At 40.8% G+C, this 27060-nt stretch overlaps 1 protein-coding gene across 1 annotated transcript in view; it reads left to right on the top strand.

The window, feature by feature from the left end:
• parp9 (poly(ADP-ribose) polymerase family member 9) overlaps nt 1–27060 on the top strand; it is a 55439-nt gene that overhangs the window by 20141 nt on the left and 8238 nt on the right. Inside the window, exons 4-9 of the mRNA XM_059966339.1 lie at nt 9161–10089; nt 13788–14018; nt 14104–14325; nt 17646–17715; nt 19375–19935; nt 26230–26378. Of these exons, the coding sequence (XP_059822322.1) occupies nt 9161–10089; nt 13788–14018; nt 14104–14325; nt 17646–17715; nt 19375–19935; nt 26230–26378 (2162 nt within the window). The remainder of the gene's footprint in view (nt 1–9160; nt 10090–13787; nt 14019–14103; nt 14326–17645; nt 17716–19374; nt 19936–26229; nt 26379–27060) is intronic.

The following is a 27060-nucleotide window of genomic DNA, read 5'->3' as shown; positions in this document are numbered from 1 at the left end:
TGTACTTTGCATCGGTCTTCACAGTGGAAGACTTCTACAGTACATCGGATATTCAAGAGTGTCAGGGAAGTGAAGTATGTGCAGTGAAAATTACGACTGAGAAGGTGCTCAGGAAGCTTAATGGTCTGAGGGTGGATAAATCCCCTGGACCTGCTGGAATGCACCCTCAGGTTCTGAAATAAATAGCTGGAGAGATTACGGAGGCATTAACGACGATGATCTTTCAAGAATCAATAGATATTTATAATGGCCAACTAATCCACCAACTTGCATGTTTCCGGGAGCTGAGAGAAATTGGAGCAGCCCAGAGGAAGCGTATGTGATCACAGGGAAGACGTGCAAACTCCACACGGATACTACTTGAGGTTGCATTTGAACATGGTTTCTGCCAATAGTGAGGCAGTGAGTCTGCATGGCGTGCTATTGTACTATCCAGTAAACTCTGGCAAAGCGTGAAGAAACAAAATTACCTCTCTATACTTGTGACAAAAAAAATTGACAAATTATTTCTGTCAGTTAGAAAATATTTGGCAACCGTTTGTTAAATTCTTTTTCACCCTGTATATTAACATCAATACTAATGTGTTTAATAATATGTAGCTGTTTTTCACTATTTCTTCTGAATTCTTTGATTGCTGTTTTTTCTGTGCACTTTCACACGAGGAGCTGACGTTAATTTGCAAGAGGATCAGAAGTTTTACAGTGAGCAAATGAGTGAAATTGGAAGTCTGCTGTCGGAAGAGGAGGGTAAAGTTATTGTTTCTATCCATTGACTCTTTTTTCTAGTTTAGTGATCCAGTTCAGAATAGGCCCTTCCAGCTCTTGAGCCCAGCAAGCCTACAACACTGGGTAACCCTAAGCTCATCATAGAACAATTTACAAAGACCAATTAACCTACCTGGGCACGTCTTTGGATTGTGGAAGGAAACCAGAGAACCCAGGGAAAACCTATGGATTCCACTGGGAGCACACACAGAAACTCCCAATAGATTGGCACCAAAATTGATCTCTGAACTCCAGAATGCCCCTCCCACCAAAACTGTCACCATGTCATACTATTAAAAATTTCATGTACTTCCCAACAAATTAAGAAATGGTATCCAATTGTTGACCATAAGGCCATAAAACATTGGTGCAGAGTTAGCAGGATTAGCGGAGGACCAATCAATTCACAGAGAGAGAGGAAGCGAGATAGAGAAAGAGCTTCCACACAGGTGGGGGAGAAGAGTTTAGAAAAGGAGCATTTCAGGGGGCTTGGCGCATTAGCAGTGGACCAATCGATTCAGAGAGATAGAGAAAGAGCTTTGCACAGGTCAGGGAGAAGGGTTTAAAAAAGGAGTGTTTCATGGGGCTCAGCACATTAGTGGTGGACCAACTAATTTGTGATTCATTAGCAGGAGCAAATAAATGTAAAGCAAGGTCAAAGCAGAGAGGCCATTGTATGAGTGGACCAGTGTGGGAATGGGAACTTTGGCTTTGGCATTGAGGCACAGGTAAGTAGTAGGTAAAGCTTATGTAGTGGTTGAATAAGAAGTCACTAAATTACAGCTAATTAAATGGATGATGCAGGATCAGGTGATGACCTGTTTCTGCATGATGTGGGAGCTGATGGACCCCATTGAGGTTCCTGATGACCACATCTGAAACAAGAGAAGATTCATTAGAATGATTCCGGGAATGAGAGGGTTAACATATGAGGAACGTTTGACCGCTCTTGGACTGTGCTCCTTGGAGATTAGAAGAATGAGGGGGGACCTCATAGAAACATTTTGAATGTTGAAAGGCATGGACACAGTGGATGTGGCAAAGTTGTTTCCCATAGCGAGGGAGACTAGTACAAGAGTGCATGACTTAAGGATTAAAGGGCACCCATTCAGGACAGAGATGCAAAGAAATTTTTTTAGCCAGAGGGTGGTGAATCTGTGGAATTCATTGCACGAGTGGCAGTGAAGATCAAATCATTGGGTGTATTTAAAGCAGAGATTGATAGGTATCTGAGTAGCCAGGGAATCAAAGGTTATGGTGAGAAGGCAGGGGAGTGGGACTAAATGGGAGAATGGATCAGCCCATGATAAAATGGCGGAGCAGACTCGATGAGCCGAATAGCCGACTTCTGCTCCTTTGTCTTATGGTCTAATTGTTGGCTGCTAGAGGAACTCAGACTCAAAGTTGATCAACTGGAATCTGAGCTTCAAACACTGCGACACATCAGGGAGGGGGAGAGTCAACTGGATTCTCTGTTTCAGCAGGTAGTCACACCCATTAGATTAGCTGCCTCAGCTTCGGTTTCTAGTCAGAAACAAGAGGGTGTGACTGTGAGTGAGGTGGGTAGTGGGATCCAAGAGACAGTGCTGGAGGAGCCTCAGCCCTTGAGCTTGTCCAACAGGTCTGATTCTTGTTCCCTGTGTGGGTGAGAGTGGGGGCTGTATGAAGGATGGGCAACCTAACTGTGGCGCTGTAGATCAGGGAGCCATTCAAGAGGGGAGGGGAGGGAAATATAGTGGTCATTGGGGATAGTATAGTCAGGAGAATAGACAGTTCTCTATGGTAAAGATAGAGCGTACTGGGGAACAAAGGTTTAACTGAAAAGGAAAAGATTTAAAGAAGATTTTTCGCATGCAGAGTAGATCAAGATGGCACCAGTGAACAACTGTTCCTCGGGCAACATCTTCCAGATAGTCAATGCCTTCACTTTTACTATGCCTTCTGCTTGTTCATTTTGTCTTGGCTGCATTACAGAAACTGTTGGAGCCCGTGAAGTGCAGTTTGGAACTGATTGAATGATCTAGTGGTCCACTGTGTCTGGAGAGCTGCCTTGTGGAAAAAGATCAGAGATGGGATCCCAAAAGGGACCGAGAACATGAGCTGTCTCATGGAAAAGACCAGAGAGCGCGGGGTCATGAACGACTCCATTTAGAAGCATTGAGGATGATTGTAGCATTAAGGCAAATGCGGAGGGGGTCAGTGATCACCCCCAATGGATGCTACTGGGACAATAACGGTCAGCAGCTAGGTCGGTGGTGTTTTGACCTGGCATGGCGGTTGCTCTTCAAGGAAGGACTGAGTTTGTGCAGCCACTCTCCTTAAATGCTGATTGGCAGATGCTTTCGACACTCTGAGAATTACATGATGATTGAACTGTATTTTATATTGGTCTCCTTCAGTTATTCAGTGTTTATTTTCTTGTGGCCAGTTGGCAGGTAGGTGATCTGTTATTTTTGTGTGCGTGGGGGGAGGGAATTGTATGTTTTGTTGCGGTTTTTTGTGAGTGAGAGGGTTGGGGATTTGATGTTACTGCCACTGGATTTTTCTCTGCGGGGGAGAGGGGTTGGGGATTTGATACTACTGTCACTGTGTTTTTCTGTGAGGGAGGATGGGAGGTGTTGGGTGTTGTTAGTTTTGTTTCCTTTTCTTTTTCATGTTGAAGGGAGGGGTGTTGATATCTTCTCTTTCAACAATTCCCTTGATCTCTCTGTATATCGTGGCTATCTGGAGAAGATTAATATCAGAGTTGTACATGCATACTTTGACAATAAAATGAACCCTTGATGGATATACAGTAGATATTCTTGCATGGAGTCTCATCTATTCTATAGACTGGACTGCATGCATTACTATTTGTAGGATTTTCTAGTCAAGGGCATTAGTGTTTTCATACCAGGCCATGATGCAGCCAGTCAATATGCGCACTACCTTCACATTTGTAGGAGTTTGTCAACATTTTAGATGTCATGCCAAATCTTCACTAACTTCTAAGGAAGTAAAGGTGATGCTGTGCTTTCTTCATAATTGCACGTACGTGTTGGGCCCGGGACAGATCCTCTGATATGACAACACCAAGGAATTTGCTGTCCCTCTCCACCTCTGATCCCTTGATGAGGACTGGCTCATGGATCTCTGGTTTCCTTCTCTTGAAGTCAATAATCATATCCTTGGTCTTGCTGACAATGAATGAGAGGTTGTTGTTCAACCAGATTTTCAGCCTTCCTCCTATATACTGATTCGTCACCACCTTTGTATCGCCCAATAGTAGTGGCGTCGTCAGTAAACTTCAATATGGCATTGGAGCTGTGCTTAGCCTCACATTTATAAATATAAAACAAGTAGAGCAGGGGGCTAAGCGCACAGCCTTGTGATGCATCTGGGTTGAGGGAAGTTGTGGAGGAAATGTTGTTGCCAATCCAAGCTGACTGGGTTCTGTCAGTGAGGAAGTTGAGGATCCAGTTGTACAACAAGGTATTAATGCTAAGATTCTGTAGTTTATTGATTAATTCTGAGGCAGTTATAGTATTGAATGTTGAGCTGTAGTCAATGAAGAACATCCTGATGTATACATCATTGCTGTCTGGATGTCCAAGTTTGATTGAAGAGCCAATGAAATGGCATCTGCTGTGGATCTTTTGTGATTTTGGTTTTCATGGTTCATCTACGGCTTCTAGTTGGGGAGGACTGAATGAGCCAATCCAAGTCACTTCTTAGACAGGAGTTGATATATTTCAACACCAGCCTCTCAAAACACTTCATCACTGTGGATATAAGTGCTACTGGATGATGGTCATTGAGGCAGGCTACCATGTTCTTTTTTAAGCATTGGTATAATTGAAGCCTGCTAGAAGCAGGAAGGTACCTCAGACTGCTCAAGCACAAAGTTAAAGGTATTGGTGAACACCCTAGCTAGCTGATCAGCACAGGTGTCTAGTACTTGGCCATGTATCCCATCTGGGCCGGATGCTTTCTGTTCCTCCATGTTCTGGTGGTCAAAGTGAACATAGAAGGCTTTGAGCTCATCTGGGAGCAATGCCTCTTTATCACCCTAGTTGCCTGGTTTCACTTTGTACGAGGCAATAGCATTGAATCCTTGCCAGAGCTGTTGATCATCCTTCAGTGACTCAGGTTTGGTCCACAATTGTCACTTTACTTGTTTGCCAAACCTGAATCACTCTGATCTGAAAATCAACGTATTGTGGATATCATGGTTCATCCAGGGCTTCTGGTTGGTGAAGACAATGATTTTATGAGGATGCAGTTGTCTACAACTGTTTTTATATAGTCTGTGACAACTATGGTGTATTCAATTAGATCCTCCGATGAGTCCCTGAACACGGCCCAGTCCAACAACTCGAAGCAATCCCATAGGTGCTGCGCTGCCTCCTCACACTACCTCTGTGTTTGTCCTTTAGCCTTTGCCTGTATGTAGACAGAACAGTGATCAGATATCTCAAAATTCAAAGTGCAGTCTAGGCATGGAGGTAGGCATTCCTGACCATAGTATAGCAATGGTCTAGTGCAGGGGTCAGCAACCTTTACCACTGAAAGAGCCACTTGGACCCGTTTCCCACAGAAAAGAAAACACTGGGAGCCGCAAAACCCGTTTGACATTTAAAATGAAATAACACTGCATACAACGTTTTTTTTTGCCTTTATGCTATGTATAAACAAACTATAATGTGTTGCATTTATGAAATTGATGAACTCCTGCAGAGAAAACGAAATTACATTTCTGCATGCAACAAAAACATTTTGAACTCCGAAAAAAAGACGTTGGGTTGAAGGTTACTTTTAAGTAAAATACTCAATGTCTATTTGAGTCCTTCTTGTATTTATGAAAAACGCCGAACTTAAATTTTCCGCCAGCAGCAAACCAAAAATAACATCAGCCAGCTGTCAGCCTGAAAAATTAAAGGACTATTTCACTGAACAATGAAAAAATATGAATATACGTAAAATAATAGGCAATTAAAATATTTATCATACTTGGTTAATGGGATTTCTGCTCCTGGACCTCAGCGCACAGCGTCTGCACATCAGGGCTGTATGACGTCACCTTCATCTTTACACAGGATCGCAAGCTGTCATCTGTGAGGCGTGCGCGATGTTTGTTTTTAATAAAGTTCATGTTGGAGAACACCTGCTCACATACATATGTGGATCCAAAGATCGACAGGACTCCAAGCGCATACTTTTTCATGTTTACATAAATGTCGGGCATAGCATTCCATGTTTCGAACACAAGTTTGTCCGGTTTTGGAAGGTTTTCAATATCACTCCATTTGTGATTCTGAGCAAGAACGGCCTTCTGACGGGCAACATCTTCAAGGTCTGCTGTCAAGCGTCTGAACTTGGACACCCATATGTCTTTGTCGGCTATGTCGGCCAGTTCCATCTCAAGATCAGGTTGACTCACACCTGCCAATGCAGTCGTATTCAGTAGGGAAGGATCGATGCTTAAGGGAGTGACCGGGAAGGATAATGTGTTTTTTTCCTCTCTGAACTCACAGAAGCGTTTCCCAAACGATGTTTGCATTGCGATGATTGCAGAATGTAAATACTCCGAAATTATCATGTCGTGACCTTGTTTGAACTCTTGTCAAATTGGGGAAGTGAGACAATGTGCCTTTCTGTAAATCTCTGGCAAGCACTGTCAACTTGCGCTCGAATGCCAAAACATCCTCCAACATGTGCAGGGCTGTGCGTCCTTACCCCTGAAGAGCTGTGTTCAGCGTGTTCAGGTGTGCTGTCATGTCTACCATGAAGTGTAGCTTTTCCAGCCACTCTGGCTGTTCCAGCTCAGGAAAGGTGAGCCCTTTGCTGCCCAGGAAAGTTTTCACTTCTTCCAGACACGCGACAAAGCGTTTCAGCACCTCCCCTTTGGACAGCCACCGGACTTTGTTGTGCAGCAGGAGATCAGAATATGCGCTTTCCAGCTAGTCCAGTAACAAACGGAATTGACGGTGATTTAAACTTTTTGCCATTATTTTATTGACAATCTGAATGACAACATCCATTACTTCTGTGCATTCCGGAGGAAATGTTTGAGCGCACAGTGCCTCTTGGTGCAAGATGCAGTGAAAAGTCAGCAGCTTTCTGTCCAGCGACTTCTGCAGTAAAGCCACAAATCCCTTGTGCGTTCCCGTCATATTCGGCGCCCCATCAGTAGCTACTGACACCAGATGGGTGGTCTTTATTCCTTTGGCTCTTAAACAATTCAAGACAGCCTCACAGATGTCCTCCCCCCGTGTTTGGTCTTTTAGAGGTATCAACTCAATCAGTTCTTCCTGTGGCCCGGCAGAGTTTACATACCGGCAGAACAACGCTATTTGTTCAATATCACCTTTGTCTTTAGACTCGTCATAGGCAATCGAGTAGGCCACAGCTGAATTGATGTCTTTAATTTGCTGTCTTGTGATGTCTTCTGCCATTTTTATGGTTCTGTCTTTGACAGTCTTTGCAGAGAGGGGCATATCCCTGATTTTCTGCACAATTTCACTCTTGTTTTTAAAGTCCGTGAATAGATGTTCTGAAATCTTAATGAAAGATTCTTTTATATATTCACCATCTGTAAACTGCTTCCCGTGCCTGACTATTTCCTGAGCGGCAATATAACTGGCGTATGTCATTGATTTTCCAGACTTCATCCATTTCTGGAAATGATTTTTGCTCAGATCAACCTTCCGCATCAGTTCCGAAACGGCTTTTTTTCTCTCATCTCCATCCGGATATTTTTGAGCAAAGGCTGCGTGTTTATTCTGGAAATGCCTTGCGACATTTGACTTTTTGTTGTTTGCTAGTTTCTCATTGCATATTAAGCATACCGGTAAACCAGTCTCGTCAACAGTGAAAGCAAATGAATCTGTCCACGTATCATTAAACGTTCTGTTTTCTTCAGTCACTTTTCTTTTTTTAGAATTCTCCATAGTTGGCTTACCTTGGATCGAAAAATTAAAGAAATCGCGCACTGGCGGGTGTCAGGTATTGGCAGTGGTGACGTATATTAATAGCGATAAAAACACGTTGTAGCGGTGTGCTCACGCAGTCAGTAAACTGCAGTCGAATAACTTTATTCGAACTAAACAGCCTTGCTTTTAAGCCTCCCTCAACCCAGCCCCCATGGACGCAGATGCTGCAAAAGACGCGTACTCACAAACCCCCATAGGCTATCTCCCTTAGCGGAATGCTGGCTAATTGTGAGGAAATGTGTCGCCACACTTAGATTGTACAAGATCACCATAATCTTCAAATTTAGAATTACATTTCAAAAGCTAACAAACTAACATAAAATACATTTTAATTAAATACTGACCAATTATTTCCCAAAGCCACAGGGAGCCGCAGCACAGAGGTGAAAGAGCCACAAATGGCTCGGGAGCCGCAGGTTGCCGACCCCCGGTCTAGTGTGTTGGGACCTCTGGTGCTGCAGGTTTTATGTTGATAATCATTGTGCAGAGATTTCTTCAAACAAACCTGATTGATGCCCTGGACAATGATTTGAAAGTTGCCAGGATAGGCTGTTCCTTGTTTGCTAATGGCAGCATTCAATCTATTGAGTGCCTGTTTAACATAGGCCTTTGGAATGATTTGTAATCTGTGGTCAGAATTGTGGAGAACTCTCTTGGTAAGTATAATGGTCTTGATTGAGGGCATAATAAGACAAATTGAAATTAAATTAATTGGAAGAGAAAATTCAATTTCCTTTGTATAAAACAGGCCTCTGAAATTAAAAAATGGGTTCAGCAACAGACATCACATCATTGCTGCGGAATAGTAACATAGCAGTTAGCATAACCCTACTATAGCATTTGTGTCCTGAGTTCAATTCCAATGTCATCTAAAAGCAATTTGTCTATTCTCCCTTGACTCTGTGAGTTTCCCTTAGTGCTCTGGTTTCCTTCCACTTTCCAGAGATTTATGGCTTAGTAGGTTAATCAGTCAAATTGGTGGAATTGCTTGGCACAGGGCTTTTGGGCCAGAAGGGCCTGTTACCGTATTCTGAATCTAAATAAAAGTATAAAGATAAGATCATTTTTGGGTGGCGGGGTGAAGATATGTCTTTAACAAAGGAGGTGTAGGGCACTCCTTCTCTCTGCTAGCCTGCAAGTCGTCCTTGGGCTAGGTGTAGCGCCTGCTTAGCCCTCCCCCCTCCCCGATCAGGGTCATGTGAAGCCACGGGAGCAGGTCCTGGTTCTGTGACCACTGACACCAGGCAGACAATCTCTGAAGAGTATTGATAGTGGCTGGGGTCACCCGTCTTGTAAAGACACTGGCCAGAAGAAGGCAATGGCAAACCACTTCTGTAGAGAAATATACAACATGGTACATAATGAAAGAATGAATGAAAATCATTTATTTCCACCAAGGTTGTTTTTAATTACTGTTTTCTAAGTAGGTGAACACCAGATTGAAGACACGAGCCAACAAGAAATGTGTATAGAGATCCCACTTGAAAATGATTTTGTCTCTTTTGTGGAGGACAACAGAGATCTGTTGCATGAAGTCATTAAAATGAAGTTTGACTGCTCTGTTGCCATTTGTATAAAGGATAATATACAAACTGCTGCTACAAAAAAATCAATGACTTTCAATTCAGTTCCCATTATCAAATCATTGTCCGGAACAACTGCTTTGCCTACTGGAGTCAGATACATGAAGATTCTACCAGAAGGATTTCACGTTTTTGTCTGCTTGGATCATTTGGCAAAACATAAAGTAGATGCAATAGTGAACATTGCCAACGAATATCTGAAACATGATCATGGTGTTGCCCGTGCTTTGGCATTGCAAGCTGGCCATGAATTTGAAATGGAGAGTAACAGCCTGGTGCAAGCGTATGGTGCAGTACCAGTTGGTACAGCAGTTGTCACAGGAGGTGGACATCTTCCATGTAAAAAGGTCATTCACGCGGTGGGGCCTGTTTGGAATCAATATCCAGATTCAGAATGTGATCGTCTACTATTGTACTCCATCAAAAATAGCCTTCTCTTGGCGAATGAGCTTGGAATGACTTCCGTTGCCATTCCAGCTGTGAGTTCTGAAAATGGTTTCCCACTACAAAGATGTGCGGAGCTGATAGTAAATGCAGTTACTATTTTTTATTCAATCTGGCAGGTGACAGATCCTTTGAAACAGATCCATTTTGTGAGCTCCAGTGAGATAGAGACTGCAGCAATAGAAAATGCATGCAACAATATTTTTGCACATACAGACCAAAAACATTTGCCAAGCAACAATTTTGTTCCAAACAGTATACGTGACATATTTAAATTCCAGAATCTACATTTAGAAATCAAAAGAGAAAATATTGAAGAACAGAATGTATGTATAGTTTAATTACATTTATATAAAAACTTTAAAGTCATAAATATATCTTTATGTAATCCATTGATTTATTCTAATAGAATAAAGCAAATCCTGCTGAAGGGTCTCAGCCCAAAACGTCGACTGTACTCTTTTCCATAGAGGCTGCCTGGCCTGCTGAGCTCCTCCAGCATTTTGTATGTGTTGCTTGGATTTCCAGCATTTGCAGACTTTCTCTTGGTTGAAATCATATTTGTTATTGAATAGAATTTAAGTATTTGTATAAAGTATCATGGTTCAGGATACTTCTCCATATGATCACAGAGGGGTAATATTGAGGCCCTCCATTGGTCGGGGTCAACCGTGGATAGTGTGTCTGAGCTGTCTACATGATATGCAAGCTAGGGCAAGCTGTTGCAGGCCTCCCCTCTCCACATAGTTGATGAATCCAAAGGAACTGCAGAGATTGATAAAATTTGGCACCAGTGATGTCACAGGAATTGCCAGACAGCATTGAACTCAACATACAATAGGACTGCCTTAGTGACTACATCTCCAGATTTTTCCTCAGGGTTACTCCCAAAGCCTTCATCATGAGTGGGTATAGCTGCAAACCAGTGGAGGCTTGAGATGAGAGTTTTCCTTCTCTGAGATAAGCTGCTAACTACGACTGATGAGCTCAATCTGCCTGAAGTCACCTTTGCTCCTTCTGTCAGCAGAAACTGTTCTGCAAGGCTATAGCATGAAGGCCAGGAACTGAACTTGGTTGTTGGAGGCTATTTGACACATATGTCACTGGGAGTATTTAATAGGTAGTGGGAGCTTATCTAAGGAGATATGTGAGTAGGTCCCAGGTCGATGGGAGAAGGCAGTTTAAATGCTTCATGGACTACATATGCTAAAGGGCCTGTTTCTCTGATGTACTCTATGATGGAATGGTTGAGAAGACTTGATGGGCCAAATGGTCCAATTCTGTTCCTATTTCTTATGGTGCATATGGTGATCACGTGAATATGTGGCCCGAGGGGATCCTGGCCATCTGAAGGAGATACGATTTGTGGAAATTTGCAACAAGTCAGAATTTTCTTGCTAAGGGGAGTACTTGTCTACTATAGAGTTTTCTTGTCAGTAAGACCTAATTCAACAACAAGGTTTCCTCCATTCTATGAAAAACATAATGTAGATTATTAATTGTAAACATTCTCACAAAATTAAATTCTGCTGTTCCAAGAAGATAATCCCAGTTATTTTAAGACATATTTTTATTTTTGAAGTTGCATGTTAGAACTTTGTGCAAGTATGTGACATGGAGTTAATTGGATCTGCAGTTATCTTAGGGGCTGGACAGCTTCCACGTACAAAGCCCAATCATATTATGGAATCTATTGGGAATAATTAACCTGTATATGTGAACAAGTTAGAAACAAACAAACTACTATATTTGCAATGAGTTATGAAAATAATTTCCTATTACAAAGATGAGCGCAGCTAGCAGAACCTTTAAGAATTCATTTTAGAAATTAAACCCTCATTTACATATGAATGAGGCTATCATACAAGTTGTATAATAGGTCATTGATGTAGAAGGATGGAGTTCTGTGAGCTTATTATTGTTCACTTTCGCCCAGTGGAGCCTCTTGTAGGTTGGTGTTCCTAATTACAGAGTAATAACTTGTGGTGTGAACTGGGGTTCCACCTGGTTTCTCTAAGCTATAACTAATGAACTTTGTTAACCAGGATTGGACTTACAATTCTAAGAAAAGTTATCTGGCACAGTGGTATGATGGCATGGAATTGTGGACACAAAATACCTATTTTCCAGATGGCTTTGTGTTTATTGAGAGCATACCATGTCAAGTTGGGTGGTAGGATGCAGATACGTCTCTACTAAAGGGGGTGTATGGTGCTTCTTCCCTCTGTTGGTCTGCAGGGCACCCTTGGGCAAGGTGTAGCCCCTGCTTTGCCCCCAAATCAAGGTCACATGCAGCCATGGGAGCAGGTGGTGGATGGTCGTATGAGCAGCTGGTAAAGATCACAAGTCCTGGTTATGTGACCACTTACACCAGACAGACAATCTCTGAAGAGTATTGGTTGTGCCTGGAGTTACCTGTCTTGTAAAGGCACTGCCCAGAGGAGGGCAGTGGTAAACCACTTCTGTGAAAAAATTTGCTAAGAACAATCATGGTAAAAGACAATGACTGCCCATGTCATACGATATGCCACATAATGATGGTGATGATGATGTCAAGCAGTAAGTGTGTACTGAACTGCCCTGCTTTCTAAGTTAGAGAATATAGATGCATTGGTTGCAAGTAAATACCTGAAGTAAAATCACAACCTGCATTTGTATGGCACAAGTAAATTCATTACTTTTTTATATTACTTGTCATAGTATGTCCAAGACTTACAGAGTTAGTAGTAGCATCTATTCTAACAAACTAGTGCTGCTGTTGGTGACTACACGGGTAATCCTTGTATGGTGCGCCCTCCGATCAATCCAGTAATAATGTTTCACAAAGTTGAAGAACTATATTTGATCCTTTATTAGTCATGAGAAAAACTTTGCAATGTAATGTAATTAAGCGGTCAACAAAAGATATGACACCTTGCGGTTCCTGGAACAAAACTGTGATGAACAAAGCACGGATATATGACTTATTCCCTTTGCTTTTACAATGTCCCCCCACTGATGTGACTAGTTACCATAATAAACATTATCCATGTGCAGCACAGAATACAATGCAGATAGAAAACAGAGGCATGGCTCCTACTCTAGTAGTAATTGCCCATTCTTTTGCAGCTGCTATAGAACCACCATTTTAAAAAGCTGCAAAATTACTTTCGGAAAGCTCCTGCGGGAAAAAAAACAATTCATGATTTTAATCTGGCAATCATAACGGAATCATCATCTTTGTGTGCCATGTCATATGACATGGTGATCATGGTCTATGGCCATAATTCTTTTGCAGAAATGGTTTGCCATTGCCTTCTTCCGAGCAGTGTCTTTAGAAGACGGGTGACCTAAGGCATTATCAACACTCCAGAGATTGTCTGCCCGGCATCCGTGGTAACATAACCAGCATTTGTAATATGCACCAGTCATTCATATGACCATCCTCCACCTGCTCCCATGGCTGCACGTGACCCTGATCAGGGTGCTAAGCAGGTGCTACACCTTGCCCAAGGGTGACCTGCAGGCTAGCAGAGGGAAGGAACACCTTACACCTCCTTTGGTAGGGATATATCTTCACCCTAGCACCCTCATAAAAGACTAATAAATATATTTTCACTTCAGATTATGTGATTTGGAGGGGATTCTGCTGTTCCTATGCACCTGCTGTCCATGCCTTCTAAGAGATAGATGCTGTAGTTTTGGGATATGCTTTTAGATCCCTGATAACAGCACAGCAGCTGATACATAATTAGCTGGCTTTGCCCTTGGCAAGGGTGTGTACCAAATTACTTACACAGGGAACAATGAGGGTTCTCAGTAAGGATAAGGAAGAACAACTACTGCAAGATACTTGAATTAATTCCATACCACTTCTGTTTCTCAGACTCTTGTGGAAGGTCTAACTGCAATTGCAATTGGGTAGTAAGTTCTAGTCCTTTTTATTGAAATATTTTAGAGTGTTTATAGGAAGATGATCTAGTTAGTATCAAGAATCTGAAGAGATTAAAGAGATGACTTCTTGAATCGTTTTGCCTTAAAACAGACTGATGTGATTGTGAATGCCATTTCAAGGGATCTAAATCTGGATGTGATCAGAGTTTCTAAAGCTATTGGAGAAAAAGCTGGCCCTGAGCTTCAAAAGGAGCTTCGTAGAATTACAAAAATGGAATTATTGCCTTTAGGAGAAGTGTTAAAAACTTCAGGATTTCTTTTGAATTGCAAATATGTGTACCATGTTGTGTTTTCTCCAAATACAAATCTTGAATCAGAAAAGGTAAAATGTTGTCATAGTATATTTTATCCATAAATTTATCATTTTATTTAATGTTTTTGTACTGAGATACTTTTTTTCTTTAAAGTTTTTAAAGATGGTTATTTGTAGATGCTTGGAGCTTGCGGAAGAAGATGAAATTTGTTCAATTGCAGTTCCTGTAACAAATGATACTAAATTATCGCTTCACCCAAGCAAAATGGCTAAACTTTTCACTGAGACATTGATGAACTTCATAGAATTGAACCAACAAAGCAAACTTACTTCTGTTTATTTTGTGCTTCATCCAGAAGAAACAGAAATTTATGAGGTAATGTAGTATTAAGCAAATCTGATAATATGTTTCATATTGTTAATTTCTATAATTGCTAACACTCACACTACAAAGCTCAAGCTTTTGTTTATTTCACTTCGAGGTTTGTAATTGAATTTATATATTTAGAAATATCACCAGCAGATTCAAGAACAGTTACTACCGCTCAATCATCAGCTCTTGAACAAAAGGGGATACCTACACTCTCACTGGCCCATCCATTGAAATGTTCCCACAAACACTGATCTTACTTTAAGGACTCTTTGTCTTGCTATTTCATGTTCTTGTTATTTATTGGTATTTATTTATATTTGCTTTTGATTAGTTTGTTGTCTTCTGGACTCTGGTTGATCTTTCACTGATCCTGTTCAAGTTATAATTCTATAGATTGCCGGGTGTGTCCACAGGAAAATTAATTTAGGGGTTGTATGTGGTGGCATATACATACTCTGATAGTAAAATTTACTTTATAATTTGATACTCAAATAATGTGTTGTGCATGCTTCCCACATGTGTGGATAACAAGTGTGTTTCCAATTTGACAGACAATGTAGATTGTAAAAAAAATTATGTGCAAGCAACTTGCATGGTTCCAGAATAAATGGTGAAATGGAGCAAACTCTTACTGCCCTGAGGGGCATTTAAAGTTCAAAGTACATCTATTATCAGAGTGTATAGATTTTACAAGCTTGAGATTCATCTGCTAAAAGGCAGCCACAAAACAGCGAAACCCAAAAGAACCCATAAGAAAAAAGAAGTTTCTTTCCCCCTGCCATCCAATTTCTAAATGGACATTGAACACATGAACACTGTCTTACTACTTTTTAAATTTCTGGTTTTGCCCTACTTATTGTAACATAATTATTTGATATACAAACATATTATTACTGTAATTCAGTTTTTTCTATATTTATCATGTATTGCATTGTACTTTTGCCACAAAGTTCATAAACTTCACGACATGCTGTTTGCCAATGATATTAAACCTGATTGAATTGACTTTATTACTTACTTCCCTCATATACATGAGGGGTAAAAATATCTGTTACATCTTTATCTAAATGTGCAATGTGCAATTTATAGTAATTTATAATAAATAATATATTAAAAGGGATAATCAGTATAACATGGAAATACAATTGTATCAGCATGAATTAATCAGTCTGATAGCCTGGTGGAAGAAGCTGTCCCAGAGCCTGTTGGTCCTGGCTTTTATTCAATGGTACTGTTTCCCAGATGGTAGCAGCTGGAACAGTTTGTGGTTGGGGTCCCAATGATCCTTTGGGACCTTTTAACACACCTGTCTTTGAAAATGTCCTGAATTGTGGGAAGTACACATCTACAGATGCACTGGGCTGTCCGCACCACTGTCTGCAGGGTCTTATGATTGAGGGAAGTACTGTTCCCATACTAGGCAGTGATGCAGCTAGTCAGGATGCTCTCAATTGTGCCCCTGTAGAAAGTCCTTAGTATTTGGGGGCCCATACCAAACTTTTACAACCAAATGAGGTAAAAGAGGCGCTGTTGTGCCTTTTTCACCAGATAGCTGGTGTGTACAGACCACGTGAGGTCCTCGGTGATGTGGATGCCAAGGAACTTAAAGCTGTTCACTCTCTCAACCCCAGATCCATTTATGTCAATAGGGGGTAGCCTCCTGCGATTCCTCCAGTTGTCCACAACCAGCTCCTTTGTTTTTGCGACATTGAGGAAGAGGTTGTTTTCTTGACAGCACTGTGTCAGGGTGATGACTTCTTCACTGTAGGCTGCCTCGTTATTAGGCCAATCAGTGTAGTATCTTCAGCAAATTTAGCAGTTTGGAGCTGTGGGTGGTAACACAGTCATGGGTATACAGAGAGTAAATGAGGGGGGCTTAGCCACAGCCCTGTGGGGAACCTGTGTTGAGGGTCAGAGGGGCAGAGATGAGGAAGCCCACTCTTACCACCTGCCGGTGATCTGACAGGAAGACAAGGACCCAGTTACACAAGGCAGGGTGAAGGCCGAGGTCTCTGAGCTTCCCGTCGAGCCTGGATGGAGTTATGGTGCTGAATGCTGAACTATAGTCCAAGAACAACATTCTCACATAAGCATCCTTTTTCTCCAGATGTGTAAGGACAGTGTGTAGAGCTGTTGATCAGTTGTGTTGGGAGGCGAATTATAGGGGGTCCAGTGTGGTTCTGATTCTGATTCTATGTTCTATGCCTTGTGTTTAGACATTTCTGCAGACATTTGCCAGACACAAACAACAATCTCAAGGAAGTCCAAAACTTCCATCGATAGCCTGGTGGAAGAAGCTGTCCCAGAGCCTGTTGGTCCTGGCTTTTATTCAATGGTACTGTTTCCCAGATGGTAGCAGCTGGAACAGTTTGTGGTTGGGGTCCCAATGATCCTTTGGGACCTTTTAACACACCTGTCTTTGAAAATGTCCTGAATTGTGGGAAGTACACATCTACAGATGCACTGGGCTGTCCGCACCACTGTCTGCAGGGTCTTATGATTGAGGGAAGTACTGTTCCCATACTAGGCAGTGATGCAGCTAGTCAGGATGCTCTCAATTGTGCCCCTGTAGAAAGTCCTTAGTATTTGGGGGCCCATACCAAACTTTTACAACCAAATGAGGTAAAAGAGGCGCTGTTGTGCCTTTTTCACCAGATAGCTGGTGTGTACAGACCACGTGAGGTCCTCGGTGATGTGGATGCCAAGGAACTTAAAGCTGTTCACTCTCTCAACCCCAGATCCATTTATGTCAATAGGGGGTAGCCTCCTGCGATTCCTCCAGTTGTCCACAACCAGCTCCTTTGTTTTTGCGACATTGAGGAAGAGGTTGTTTTCTTGACAGCACTGTGTCAGGGTGATGACTTCTTCACTGTAGGCTGCCTCGTTATTAGGCCAATCAGTGTAGTATCTTCAGCAAATTTAGCAGTTTGGAGCTGTGGGTGGTAACACAGTCATGGGTATACAGAGAGTAAATGAGGGGGGCTTAGCCACAGCCCTGTGGGGAACCTGTGTTGAGGGTCAGAGGGGCAGAGATGAGGAAGCCCACTCTTACCACCTGCCGGTGATCTGACAGGAAGACAAGGACCCAGTTACACAAGGCAGGGTGAAGGCCGAGGTCTCTGAGCTTCCCGTCGAGCCTGGATGGAGTTATGGTGCTGAATGCTGAACTATAGTCCAAGAACAACATTCTCACATAAGCATCCTTTTTCTCCAGATGTGTAAGGACAGTGTGTAGAGCTGTTGATCAGTTGTGTTGGGAGGCGAATTATAGGGGGTCCAGTGTGGTTCTGATTCTGATTCTATGTTCTATGCCTTGTGTTTAGACATTTCTGCAGACATTTGCCAGACACAAACAACAATCTCAAGGAAGTCCAAAACTTCCATCGATAATTGGTAAGTTAACAAAATTAGAAAAAATATTCATATAGGAATTGGATACATTTTGCATTCTGAACAAAAGACAAACATGTGACAAAGCAAATTTTTATTTCCTTTGATATCCAATAAGAAAAGGAAGCTGGTAGTAAATGGTAGACAAAATGAAGAAAATGATTTATAGCATGCCCGTCTTCATCGGACAGGGCATTGAGTATAATTTGGGTGGCAGGTTGGAGATACATCTCTACCAAAGGAGCTGTAAGACATTCCTTCCCTTCACTCACCTGCAGGTCACCTTTCGGCAAGGTGTAGCACTTTTGCTTAGCACTCGCCCCTACCCCACCAATTACCATCACGTGACACTGTGGGAGCAGGTGATGGATGCTGCATATCACAAATCAGTTATGTGACCTCTGGCGCCAGGCAGACAATCTCTGAAGAGTATTGATAATGGCTGGGGTCACCTGTCTTGTAATGACACTGCCCAGATGAAGGCAATGGCAAACCATTTCTGTAGAAAAAATTGCCAAGAACATTCGTAGTCATGGAAAGACGATGATTGTCCACATCATACGGCATGGCATGTAATGATGGTGACTAGTGAAAGTGTTGTTAAATTATGAAGCTAAGTATTTGGGATAATGTGTTGGCGCGTGGCCAAGTGGTTAAGGCGTTGGTCTAGTGATCTGAAGGTCGCTAATTCAAGCCACAGCTAAGGCAGCATGTTGTGTTCTTGAGCAAGGCACTTAAACACATATTGCTCTGTGACGACACCGGTGCCAAGCTGTATCGGCCCTTGCCCTTCCTTTGGACAACATAGGTGGCGTGGAGAGGGGAGACCTGCAGCACGGGCAACTGTTGGTCTCCCATACAACGCTGCCCAGGCCTGCACCCTGGAAACTTTCCAAGGCACAAATCCATGGTCTCTCAAGACTAACGGATGCCTATGTATTTGGGATAATAACAGCAGATAAGACTGGTGATCTCCAGTCTTGTATATTTTGTTCTGAATTAGTATACATGATTTAAATAGCACTCAGTAATAAAATTCTGTCCTATATATAGGAAAAGTAGAAGAGTTAGCAATTTTCTTCCTCATTTCTTCTATTATGGAATCAGAGTGTTGAGATAGGAATGAAAGTTTTATTGGCTTAATTAAATTTAAGTTGAATTTTCCATGTCTACATAAGAGGTGCCTTTTATCATTGAATCAGAATCAGGTTTCATATCACTGGCATATGTTGTGAAATTTGTTGTCTTTGTGGCAGCAGTACAATGAAATACATAATAATAGAAAAACACATGAATCATAGTATGTGTGTGTGTGTATGCGTATGCATATATATGTGAGTGTGTAAATAGTTGAATTAAATATGTAGCGAAAAATAGAAATAAAAAAGTAGGGAGATATAGTGTTCATGGGTTCAATGTCCATTTAGAAATCAGATGGAAGAGGGGGAGAAGCTGTTTCTGAATCATTGAATGTGTGCCTTCAAACTCCTGTACCTCCTCCCTGGTGGTAGCAATGAGAAGATGGCATGTCCTGGGTGATGCGGGTCCTTACTGATGGGGCCCCATTACCCAGGTTAAACTAAGAAGCCTTAGAATAAAAATGTTTTTCCAGTTTAACCTGATTATAAGCTTTACTATTTTATGATGTATTTTTTTATATAGATTCAATGCCTTTTCTTGAACGGGATGGAAGGACTGAACGAAGCATTAAACTTTGTGGTAAAGATGATCCTTTACTAGAATGTGCACAGTATTGGATCAATTCTACTATTCTATCAGACCAAGACTATCTCATCATAGAAAATAGAAACCTCATTTATTTCTCAGAATATGAACATCAAGTCTTATCTGCCCTTGGGATCAAAGAAGCGATAATGATGGAAGAGACAATAAATGAAATGAATGCATTCATTGAACTAAGCGGACCTCACTTTGAGATTGTGTATGTGGCACTGCATATAGAACTCTTACTTTGCAATCTGCAGGAGAACATGGTACAATTGATAGAAACTCAGCTGCTGCAGTCTGTAGTACAGTGGATTTATTCAACGGAAGATGAGATAAATCAGTATAATGCAACTGAAAACTTCCTTCTAGAAAAAGCCTTCGTAGATAATAAAACTTTATTAATGATTAAGGTGAACAATACTGAACAGACAATATATTTACAAAGACTTATAGCATTGAATGATCAAAGAGATCAATTTAAAGTTGAAAGACTTGGTGAGTAAACTAGCTCCTTTCCTTATCGAAGTGTAAACATCTGTTTAACAACTTGAAGTGAATACATCACCAGTTTATTAGTTTCATGCACAAACCTTCATGCAAATTAATATGATCATTGAGTGATACTGTCATGAGCCCTGTGGGCCTGTGCAGTGAGCACTGGTCTCGCAAGTTTCTAGAACACCTGTATTTGTCAATTGTTCTCTTAATGAGGGCCATTAAACCATTAGCTTTCTGTTTAATGTTGTCAAGTTTATTTTGACTTGCATGGGTTTTCCACACACTGTAACTATTTAAAGCAGACTCCTGATTAACGCTTTTCATGGGGTCCTTGTGTTTTGAGAATGATTTGTCTTGTGGTGTTGCATGGTCGAGTCACTGATGTTCTGTTGGAATTCCTGTGTATAAACTTTTGTTTCTATCTCCACATGGGAGTGGGAGGGGAAAGATCCAGTTGTCCTGGTCTGTGTTAGTACCAGTGATGTAGGAAGAACACAGAAAGAGGTTCTGCTGAAGGAATTTGAGCAACTATGGCCTAAATTAGAACACAGAGACAAAAAGCTAATAATCTCTGGATTGTTACCTGAGCCACATGCAAATTGCTATCAAATTAATAAGATCAAAGACCTAAATGCATGGCTCATAGTTTGGTGTAGGAGAAGTGGGTTTGAATTCATGGGACATGGGCAATGGAGGAGCTGCCCAAAGTTGATTGAAAGAGTTCACTCGCAGAAATGATGGTTACTCCAGCACCAATTGCTGGAGTATTGCACAAGAAGGGACCTGTTCTGATAGAATGGGTTTCACCTAACCATACTGAGTCCATATCTTTATAAATCACATAAGCAGAACTGTGGATAGGGTGTTAAGTTAAATAGTAGGAGTGGGTGCGATCAACAACTTAGAAAATAATTGATAAAATAAAAGGGAAGAAGAGCCTCCAGAATAAGGAATAAGATAAAAAGTCTAGAAAGGGATAAGAATTTAACATTGGGCAACATGGAGACAAAATTGATGCAGGACTGAAGGTTTTCTACTCGATTGCACACAGTAAACAAGATAAGGTAGATGATGTTGTAGCCAATTAGAAATTGGCAGGTATGATGTTGCTGTTAATGGAAGATCATGGCTGGGAACTTAACATCCAAGTAAAAACATTGTATCAAAATGACAGGCAGGTGGGCAGAGAGAGATGGGCTGGCTTTTTGGTAATAAAATGAAATTAAATCCTTTGAAATAAGTGGCATTGGATCAGAAGATATAGAATCCATGTGGGTAGAGTTGAGAAAATGCAAGGGTAAAAAGACCCTGATGAGAGTTGTATAAAGGCAGGCAAACAGTAGCCTGGAATGCTTTTTAAAGAAGCTTCTGGTCAAATCCACTAGAGAAAAGGCAATTCTGGATTGGCTGGTGTGCAATAAGCCAGATTTGTTTAGCGAGTTTAAGATTAAGGAACTCTCAGGAAACAGTGATTATAATATGATACAATTCACTCTGCACTTCGAGACAAAGTTAAAATCGAATATGTCAGTATTACAGTTGAGCAAAGGTAACTACAGAGACATGAGGGAAGAGCTGTCTAAAGTTGATTGAAAGAGTTCATTCGCAGAGATGATGGTTAAGCACCAATTACTGGAGTTTCTGGGAGTAATTCGGAAGATGCAAGATTGCTTCATCCCAAAGATTCCATTGCAAAGGGAGGATGAGGCAAGCATGGCTGACAAGGGAAATTAAAGTCAAAGGAAGTCAAAAAACAAAAGAGAGAGCATATAATACAGCAAAAATTAGTGGAAAGCAAGAGGATTGGAAAGCTTTTAAAAACAATGGGCAACTATAAAAACAATAAGGAGAGAAAAGATGCAGAAGTGAGTGTAAGTGCTATTACTTAAGGAGAAGGTGTTTGGAAAACTGAAAAGTCTTAAGGTACGTAGGTAAGTCACCTGCATCAGATAGCCTAAACTTGAGTGTTTTGAAAGAGATGGCTGAAGAGACTGGGGAAGCAATAGTAGTGATCTCTCAGGAATTACTAGATTCTGGAATGGTTCCCGAGGAATGGAAATTTGCAAATGTCACTCCACTCCTTAAGAAGGGAGAGAAGCAGAAGAAAGGAAATTATAGGCCTGTTAGCCTGACTTCAGTGGTTGGCAAGATGTTAGACTCCATTATTAAGGATCAGGTTTCAGGTTACTTGAAATCTTGCCTGACAAATTTGCCTGTTAGAATTCTTAGAGGAAATAACAGGCAGGATAGACAAAAGTACACGTTGGTTACTTGGGTGTTCTAAAGGTCCTTGATAAAGTGCCACACATGAGGCTGCTAAACAATACAAGAGCCCGTGGTATTACTGGAAAGATACTTGCGTGGATAGAAGATTGGCTGATTAATAGAAGGCCAAACAAAGAGGCTTTTTCTGGTTGGCTGCCAGTGACTAGTAGCCTTTAGATGCATCCATAAATGGAACTTTCTGAAGTTTAAATATAGATTTAAAAGTAGATTATGTGGTTAAAAATTACCTCTTGAATATGCTTAGTTTTGGATCTATTATACTATATCATACACTGTGTATTCTATCATATAAAGAACAACGTGTCATATAAAATGGCACAATTGTTCCTTACATGATAGTATAGCATAACAGATTGAAAACTAATGAGTTGAATTTCCACTGGTTGTAAACTGAAGTATATGACAGTGGCTAATTTTCTTCTCGTCATGTTTCAATAGTGCTGAGTGAAGCTTATTATTTGACTTGAGAATAACTGGTGCATTTCTGCACATCAATCATTCTTGTCGAAAAAAATTTCCAAATTCATGAAGTGTTGAGAAAGCAGGGAATCTGTAGAAGAATTTAGACATTTTAAGGGAATGGGCCAGGAAGTGGTAGATGGAATACAGTGTAGGGAAGTGTGTGGTCATACACTTTGGTAGAAGGAAGAAAAGCACACACTATTTTCAAAATGGGGAGAAAATTCAGAAATCAGAGGCAGCAGCTGGAATTTCTGGGACATGTACTGAGGACAGAAAAGCTGGAAAAATTTGCAGTGATGGGAAAGATTGATGGAAGAAAAAGTTGCGGTTGACAGCACATGACATTCAAGACTTACATCAAGGGATAGGCAAGCAAAAGTTTTGAAGAGCTTATTAGAACTTCTTAGAATAAAGACAGATAGATGACCATGTATACCCACATCATAAGATAAGGCAAATGAAGATGATGCTTTCTCTTGGTTTTCACTACTGTCAGTCATGCAAGTCCTAGGTGGAGACTCAGGAATAGTTGCACTCAGGTGTGAAAGAATCTTTCGCTGCTGTTTCTATAACAATTTTGTTTTACCACTCAGGGTTGTTAACCCTGCTGGACCCCCTGAACCTGGAGGACAGGGTTAACTATTCCTTGTCTGTCCTCTACCCTTTGAGCTGTTTGGCATGGGGGATCCTACCAGGAGCCAAAGCATAAAGCCTTGACTCCAGCCAACATAATTCTCCAGGTCATTGAGGCACAATAAGGTTGTAGTCCTCTTGGAGGATTTGATCAGATGCTTCCCCTTGAAGTCCCCCAACAATACCAGGCACGTTCAAAAACATTGTATGCAGCAACTGTATTTCCAGTGGTTCTCTAGTGATCACTTCATTCCTCTGTGATCACCCAGTGCAATAAGTAGACTGGTAAAAGTTAAATAAGTAAACAAACTTTGTTGTGGTTCAGTCACCACTAGGAATGAAGTGATATAATGAGTCCTTTCTAGGGCAGTTTAAGTTTGCAAGGGGAGCTGTATTGGGAGTCTCTCAAATTGACAGAATATACCAAATATTATACACAATTAGAGACAGAAAATGACTGGCACTTTCCAGATGTTGACTTACTTTCATTAAAGGATTGATCTTTCTTCCCAAACCACTCAATGTTTGTGATGATTGCCTTATTCATCACCATGCCCAAGACAGAAAGACCCCACCCATCTCAACATCGTCAGGTTACCACATTTTGCATATCTGGTGACTTAATAGTTTTTTAACTTTGCTGTCTGATTCAATTTCACTGTTATCCATGGTCCTGGCTCGAATGTTTCTACACAATAAAAGTTGTTAATATGGCCTCTTACTGGATTGATGTTCTTCTGCCAATTGATGCATTTTTAAATGGCCACTACTGAACAAGTGAACCTCTTAGATCATTTTCTATTCTGCCTTAAGGTTAGGTTACATTTAGACCTTATTAATCATGCATAGTACCTAATTAAATCTGTAAGCCACACAATTAGTAGTTCTAAATGTACAATATACAGTATTCTAAGCAGGTCTAATTCATACAGAATAACATGGGGTGTGTTTATGATTTGTACATCCCTATGGTGTGCTTCTCTGTGCCTCCCATGATAAACTATATCTAAAAACTAAGAACTTGCAATATCTTATAATAACAAGCTTATAGGTTTGTCCGATAACTTATTTCATACTTCATTTACTGAACTGTTTTGGATTATTGTAGTTTGTCAGTGTATTTGTATTAAAAAGCCGCAGCGATACATGCCCTGTTACACCACTCTCCTGTACCTTGCCCATAAGAAGACTGTCAATGCATGTGATTCTGTGTGTAAATACAGTGCCTATATAAAGTATTCACCCCCCCCCCCCATCCGGACATTTTCATGTTCTGTTGTTTTACAACATTGAATCACAGTGGATTTAATTTGGCCTTTTTGACAATGATCAACAGAAAAAAATGAAATGAAAATCAGATCTCTACAAAGTGATCAAAATTAATTACAAATATAAAACACAAAATAATTGATTGCATAAGTATTCACCCAACCCCCCCCCCCCCCCCAACTTTTAATATGACACACTGAATCATCCCTGGTGCAGCCAAGTCACATAATTAGTTAAATGGAAATCTGCTTTAGGAGACCTGTGTGCAGTGTTTCAATTGATTCTAGTAAAAATACACCTGTATCTGGAAGGTCCAACTGCTGGTGAGTCAGTATTCTGGCAAAAACTACATCATGATGACAAAAAAAAAATCTCTGAGCAACTCTGCAAAAAAGGTTATTGAAAAGCACATTCCAGGAGATGATTACTAGAAAATTTCCAAGTCACTGAATATCCCTTGAAGTACAGTTAAGTCATTCATCAAGAAATTATGGTGCAGCCTTAAATCTTCATGAAGCTGGTCATCCTCAAAAACAGAGTGACCGTGCAGGAAGGGGACTAGTAAGGGAGGTCACCAAGAGACCTATGACAACTCTGGAGGAGATACAAGTTTCAGTGGCTGAGATGGGAAAGGATCCATATACAGTTGTTGCCTGGGTGCTTCACCAGTTGCAGCTTTACGGGAGAGTGGCAAAGAGAAAGCCACTGTTGAAAAAAAACTCACATGAAATCTTAGCTAGAGTTTGCTAGAAGCCATGCGGAAGACGCTGAAGTAAGCTGGAAGAAGGTTCTATGGTCTGATGAAACCAAAATTCAGTGTTTTTGGCCATCAGACGAAATGCAAGTCAAACACCACACATCATCAAAAACACACCACCCCTAACATGAAGAATGGTCATGGCAGCGTCATGCTTCACTGCAGCAGGCACTGGAAGGCTTGTGAAGGTAGGATGCAGCAAAATATAGGGTTATCCTGGACATAAACCTGATGCCATCTGCAAGAGAACTGTGACTTGGGAGAAGATTTATTTTCCAGCAAGACAATGACCCCAAGCAAAAAGCCAAAGCTACACAGGAATGGCTTAAAAACAACAAAGTTAATGTCCTGGAGTGGCCAAGTCAGAGCCCAGACCTCAATCCAATTGAGAATTTGTAGCTGAACTTGAAAAGGGCTGTTCACTTACAATCCCCATGCATTCTGACAGAGCTTGAGCTTTTGTAAGGAAGTATGGGGAAAAATTGCAGTGTCCAGATGTGCAAAGCTGATAGAGACCTATCCACACAAGCTGTAATTGCTGCCAAAAGTGCATCTACTAAATACTGACTTGCAGGGGATAAATACTTATGCAATCAATTATTTTGTGTTTTATAATTAATTTAGATCACTTTGTAGAGATCTGTTTCACTTTGACACAAGAGTTTTTTTCTTCTGTTGATCAGGGTCAAAAAAGCCAAATTAAATTCATAGTTATAAAACAAAACAAGAAAACTTCCTTTAATAGGCACTTTCACTTTTTCCTTTTACATCAAATTACACAGACATTTTTGGGAAGTTAACAGAAGAATTGTACAATCATGTCTTCTTAAACAAGAATACAGTGACGTATATCAAAAGAGCTTTTTTTTTATTCCTTTTCTTAGTTCAGGGAGTTGATTACTTGAAGAACTTAACAAGTAATTGGGGCCCAACGGTTAGTTCAGTTTTCCAGAAAATACCAATGGAAATTACTAGTGATGAATTTAAAAAAAGAACCAAGGCATTTGAAGATGCAGGCCTCACCATTCTGAAGGTAAGTATAGTTGGGCTTCAAAAGCATTTTAAAATTTTACATAGTTTGATCAACAATACATTCAGTTTGACTTTATTATCTGGAATACTAGCATTTCTGTTTTTTAAAATAATTTAACATTTGTCTCCTAAGTTCAGCATTCTGGCCCCAGTTACACCCTTAGGAGTCAGTTCATTCTGATGATCACCTTCCTTTACTAAGTACTTCCTGTAAAAATAGTTCTCTTCCTGGCCTTTGAGTTGTGCTCTTATGCCTTCTTATTTAAAAGTATTGTTGTTAGTTTATCCATTCCTCTCTGTACACTGAAGAATACTTTATTCTCCATGACTCTGCTTGAAATCAGTTGGGATAAAGGGGAGTATTTTGGGAAAGAGACTGTACCTTCAATACCAGAATGTGAATTTTCATAACTTGCTAGTTAGTCCTGTTGGTTAAGAGATTGAAGAGGAATAAAGCTTAGGAATTTCAGCAGTCTTTCATACAACTTGAAAGTGGCTTTTGGTCCCAGATCATGGTCAAAACCCCAAATGGAGTATGATCTACCAGTTCCATCCCATTGTTACTACTTTATTTCCTTCCTCACTCTTCCCCCCACCACCCCCCCCCCCCCACACACCATCCCAAAGTATACGTGCTGAATGCCCCTACAGGTTCATTGCAATGACATTCATGTTCCATCCCA

This window comes from Hypanus sabinus, chromosome 4, assembly GCF_030144855.1.
Source record: "Hypanus sabinus isolate sHypSab1 chromosome 4, sHypSab1.hap1, whole genome shotgun sequence".
Classification (NCBI taxonomy): Eukaryota; Metazoa; Chordata; class Chondrichthyes; order Myliobatiformes; family Dasyatidae; genus Hypanus; species Hypanus sabinus.
This window is presented reverse-complemented; position numbering and strand designations above follow the sequence as displayed.